Genomic DNA, 5,231 nt, shown 5'->3' with positions numbered 1-5,231 from the left:
CGTCTCACTCACATGCTTGGCCTGCACTCTGGGTAGAATGAGGATCCAGTGGGCCCCAGGTGGTCTCACTCCCACGCTGGGCCTGGGCTTTGGGTCTATTCAGGATCTGGCGGCCCTGGGTCTTCTCACCGACTCTTTTTTTTTTTTTTTGTTCTTAAGCACACCTCGTGTAACCCCCAGCACAAGTTAGGCTGCTCATATTTTGTGGTTTCAGATGCTTCATGCTAATCTGAGTCTCAGTACAGTTCAAGTCTATCTCACTTAATCCCTATGCCGACCGCCACACTTTGTGTAGACAAACTACAAGTGACACTACTGAGACCTGTGTAGAGTGGTGCCGCTCACACAGGAGTGACACCAGCTGCCAAGCAGTTTTCACCTGACATAATTGTTCTTACTGATTTTCTACGTTAGTATTGATGTTTCTCTGTAAAAGCTGTATTGTGTTACAAAGGAAGATTTTACTTTGTTCTGTTTTTCTTTGGAATTCTTTTCATTTTTATGGTTTTCTTTTCTTTTTTCTTTTTCCTTTTTTGGCGGAACTGGAGATTGAACTCAGGCTATTCTACTGAGCTATCTCCCTGGCCCTTGTTTTCATTTTTAGGAAAGTTTTAGTATCTTGGACTCTGGTATCTATCGTATCATCAGTAGTAGAAGAGGCAGTCAGTCCGATGAAGATTCTTGCTCCCTCCACAGCCAAACTTTCTCAGAAGACGAGAGACTTAAAGAATTTACCTCACATCCAGAAGAGGACCAGCCAGACCAGGACTGTGGCTCACAGGGCAGTGAAGGTGGTGAGTCTGTCTCTTGTTGGTTGCTGATGATGAGCAGTTGTTTTCTGAGTTGTTCCTCCCAGGATAGCCTTAAACTTAGCATTTCTATAAGGTGTGAATAGTGTTTAGCATGTTGATAACTTTTCATCTAGGCCTATAGATCTGCTCACTACTAGAAGAGTGAGTTTATGTTGAGTTTGTTTTTGTTTGTTTGTTTGTTTATTTATTGTAATACTGAAGATTGAGTTCAGGGCTTTGTGCATGCTAGGCAAGAACTCTACTATTGAGCTACAGCCCTAGCCCTGTTTGTTTTATTTTTGAACTTCACGTTTGAGCTAATATTGATAGAGTACCTTTTTTTTTTGGTCTTTGAGACAGGGTCTCACTAAGCAGATCAGGCTGGCCTTGAGCTCACTTTGTAGCCCACGTTGGTCTCAAACTTGCAACAATCCTCCTGCCTCAGCCTCCTGAGTGCTGGGACTACAGGTGTGAGCCATTGTGCCCGGCTAGATCTTGGTCTTGGTCATGTATCTGATCTTGGTCATGTATCAAAATGTTTGAGAGAATAAGAAAATTTACTAATCAGAAGAGTAGTATCCTCACTAACCAAATTATTTTCCAACAGGAATGAAAAATTGCTCCTATTTTACAGGCCAGTACCTTTCCTTTACAATGTTCCAACTACTCTTATGACTGAAATGTTAAGAACAGAGCATTAGGGATTTTAAGGTTTTTTTTGACATATGGGGGCTCAGAATTAGTAAGAAATGGGGGCACCTGCCTAAGTACTTTCTATAGACCATCCTGTGCATCTTGTAAATCTGTGTTGTGCTCATTTGCATATGGGTCTGTGTGATTTTGGTTTGAATTCTTCATTTCCTTTGGTTATTCATTTGAGAATTCCTTTAATTAAAAAAAAAAAAACCTTCCATGTGATTAGATTTTGTTTTTTCCCCTCCCGATTCCATTCATTAGCCAATGTTTCTCATGTTCCAGTGACGTTTGAGACAGATAAGAATGAAACTTTTCTCCCCTTCGGCATTCCATTATCATTTCGTTCTCCATCTCCTCTTGTGTCTCTCCAGGCAGTCAAAGACAGGTAAACCAATTAGTCTTGTCAACTAGTTCCATTTCTGATTTTATATCAGTTGTCATAGCAGCTTGTAGTAAGAATGGAAAGACATTTTCAATGAAATAAAAAGTCTTGGGGCCAGGGAGATGGCTTGGTGGAATAAGTGCTTCCCTGGCAAGCGCAAGGGCCTGAGTTCAATCCCCGGTTTCGCCAAAAAAAAAAAAAAAAAAAAAAAGAAATAGAAAGTCTCTTAAGTTTTTTCCTATAACCTGTTATGTAAAGCTATTAATTTTTCATTTTCACTTTGTAAAATTTGGCTTTATTCTTTTTTGAGTAGCTGAGTATTTGAGTTATAGAAGTGGCTCTTCTTTCTCAGAAAGAGTAAAAATTTAATTTTTTTTTTTGTACTAGAAATTGAATTCAGGACCTCGTGCTTGTTAGGCAGGCTCTATGCCACTAAGATATATGCTCGGCCTTAAATCTATTTTTTTCTCAACCCTGAAAGGAGCATTTTCCATAAATTAAGTTGTTTATTGTTCCTTCCAAGGTTTGGGGGCAGAATGGAGAATTAACAAATTCTTCCTACCTATACCATAGGACTAGTAGTGGCATTTGAGCTTGAGAAGGCCTTGTGCAGCTACTTAGATTTTGCTCCTCTGGAAGGTTATATTGTGAATATTTATATTGTGAGTTGAATATTTATATGTTATGTTTCATGAGGAAATTCTTTGTTATTCTCTGACCGGGATGGGGCTGATGATCACATGACTTATGTTGCCTAAGCTGGTAGAAGCATCAGACACAGCTAGAGTTAAAGTATTTTTTTTTTTTTTAGACTTAGGGTTTTATTTATTTTTTTTAATATTTATTTATTTATTTATTTATTTTGTGTGTGTGTGGCCAGCTCAGCCCACCAGGGGGGCGGGGCTGGCTGGCATGTGGTGCTGGGGGATTGAACCGCTGTCCCTGTGCTTTGCTTAGCTTAACTTGTTCTAAGTAGGCGCTTTAGACCACTGAGCCATCTCACCAGCCCCTTAAGTATTTTTTTTAGTGCTGAATTATTGATTTTTTATAGCATATTAGTAAATGAAGTGAATCATATTTTAAGTTTTTTATGAGCCTTATGTGAAATATATAGATGATTAGAAATATTGCTATAAATAGTCTTAATTAAGTCCAAGCTGACTTCCTGGGACTAATAGAAACTTTAAAACCTAGTTTTTTATTCTTGGCAGTAATGAGATTTTCCCCCATGTCTTTTGGTATTTGATTTCCAGTGTTTCTAGCTTTGTGCGTAAGACTACTGAGAAGATCGGTACCCTTCACACAAGCCCTGAGCAGAAAGTGAGGCCTGAAGCCAGGGAGGATGATCAGGCTCACGAAGAGGAAGTGAGTTCAGTTATCTGCCCAGAGGAAGAAGAAACTGAGTAAGCCCTTCTATATGTACAAATCTGCAAATGCCAGAGGAACAGGCTGGTGCTGGAAGGAGGGCTGTGGGCTGCATCCTGTTGGCCACATGTATGGCCCCACCCATTGCAGATTATTGTGTAGCTTGTAAATACTGTGGATTCCACAAAGTTTTGAAAAATGACATCAACCCATAGCTAAACTGCTGAAATTGTGTTCTTATTTGGTATTCTTCCCTATTTCCCCTGCATAACCCTCTTCCTGTCTCCATAATCTTGCCAGATTTCCAGGATGGCAGAGTGTTAGATTTAGAGGAACTGCCCAAGGATATAGACTTTGTGCTAGCTCTGCTTCCAATGAGTGTGTAATGCTAGGTCACTAGAGCTCTTGGGATATGGTATTGTTAGGAGAGTCAATAAAGGGAATATCAGGAGGACAATGACAGGGCCCCTTGAGGCAACGGAGAATGTAGCACAAAATACAGCACCTGTTAGCTAGTAAGTGTGTAGACGTTTAAGAAAGTTCTGACCCCTGCTAACTGGTGTGAATATTGTTTTTATTTTTCACTTTTCTAGAGAGAAAAAAGAAGTAACTAGTCAACCCCCAGAAGAAGACAGGTTGCAAGAGCTCACAGTGGCAACAGCAGAAGCAATGTGAGTGTGGATGAGAGGATTATAGTGGATTGGGGTGGCCTGTGCAGATCGTCATAGTGGCCGGTGTCTGGGACAGGGATGGCTTCACTTACCATCAAAATCAAAGAATTAGTAACAAACTGGAAAATCGGTGTTTCCTATTTGATGGTCTTGCTAAGATAATTGTTATTTAAAGAGTTCAAAAGAAGCATTTTTGGGGGGCCGGGGAGATGGCTCAGTGGAATAAGCGCTTCCCTGGCAAGCGCAAGGGCCTGAGTTTAATCCCCAGTTGCGCAAAAAACCAAAAAAAAACCAAAAGAAGCATTTTTCCAAATGAGTATGTTTAATCAGTTAAGTTTGTTTAGCAAGAAATTATTTTAAAAAGTACACAAACTCTAAATTTCATCTTGCCTGTTTTGCACAGGACCAAGCTTCTGGACCCTTTGGTTCTGTTTGAACCCCAGTCTCTGAGAGTAGTTTTACAAGAGTGGCTTTCACACTTAGAAAGAACATTTGCCGCGATGGATTCTCCAGGTACTTCGGATACTGGCAACTCACCTGCGGAACTACCCCAGGACGTGCCATTGCCTGATGAGCTAGAAACAAGAATGTCATGTGAAAATAATGAAGGAGAAAAAAGGGACTCTTTAAGCAATGAAGAAGCCAGTGACCCAGTAGAATGTGAATCTGCGAGTAGTCCAGGGGAGCCTTCAGATGCCCTTTTCCAAGTGAGTCCTCCGTGCACCATATCAGCCAGTCTTCAGAAGGACCTGGCTGAACTGACCTCATTGTGCTTGGAGTTGGGTGTATTGAATCCTACTGCTGGAAACGCAGTTGGACATGCAGCCCACACTTCGCCACAGAGCCCTCCTGAAGTTCAGGCTTGTCAGTTCCTAAAGAAGTACTTCTTTCTCCTGGACTTGAAAAGAGCAAAGGAGAGTATCAAGCTTAGTTATCCCAGCAGCCCCTGTGTTTGGGAGACTTTTCTTGAAGGATTGAAAGGTAATAAACAAATTGCCTTATCACAGAAATAATTTTTTTTTTTTTTGGTGGTACCACGGATTGAACTTGGGACCTTGCACTTGCCAGGCAGACATTTATGCTGCTGAGCTGTCTTCCCGGCCTAGAAATTAATATAGAGAATAGAGTAACGTTGCAAGTTTTGGGTTTAAAAAATCATTTAAGGGCTGGGGAAATGGCTTAGTAGAATAAGTGCTTCCCTGGCAGGTGCAAGGGCCTGAGTTCAAGCCCCAGTTCTGGGGGAAAAAAAAATCATTTAAGTAGAAAAATCACTTATGGTCTGGTCAGCTGCCCATTCTGGTTTTCACTCATTCTTTTTTTTTTTTT

At 40.8% G+C, this 5,231-nt stretch overlaps 1 protein-coding gene across 1 annotated transcript in view; it reads left to right on the top strand.

Moving 5' to 3' along the window:
• The window catches only part of Hps5 (HPS5, biogenesis of lysosomal organelles complex 2 subunit 2), a 43,351-nt gene that overhangs the window by 24,007 nt on the left and 14,113 nt on the right, over nt 1-5,231 (top strand). Inside the window, exons 11-15 of the mRNA XM_023719333.1 lie at nt 605-791; nt 1,749-1,872; nt 3,123-3,272; nt 3,828-3,905; nt 4,309-4,886. Of these exons, the coding sequence (XP_023575101.1) occupies nt 605-791; nt 1,749-1,872; nt 3,123-3,272; nt 3,828-3,905; nt 4,309-4,886 (1,117 nt within the window). The remainder of the gene's footprint in view (nt 1-604; nt 792-1,748; nt 1,873-3,122; nt 3,273-3,827; nt 3,906-4,308; nt 4,887-5,231) is intronic.

Source organism: Octodon degus, unplaced genomic scaffold (genome assembly GCF_000260255.1).
Source record: "Octodon degus isolate 3935 unplaced genomic scaffold, OctDeg1.0 scaffold00067, whole genome shotgun sequence".
NCBI classification, from domain to species: Eukaryota; Metazoa; Chordata; class Mammalia; order Rodentia; family Octodontidae; genus Octodon; species Octodon degus.
This window is presented reverse-complemented; position numbering and strand designations above follow the sequence as displayed.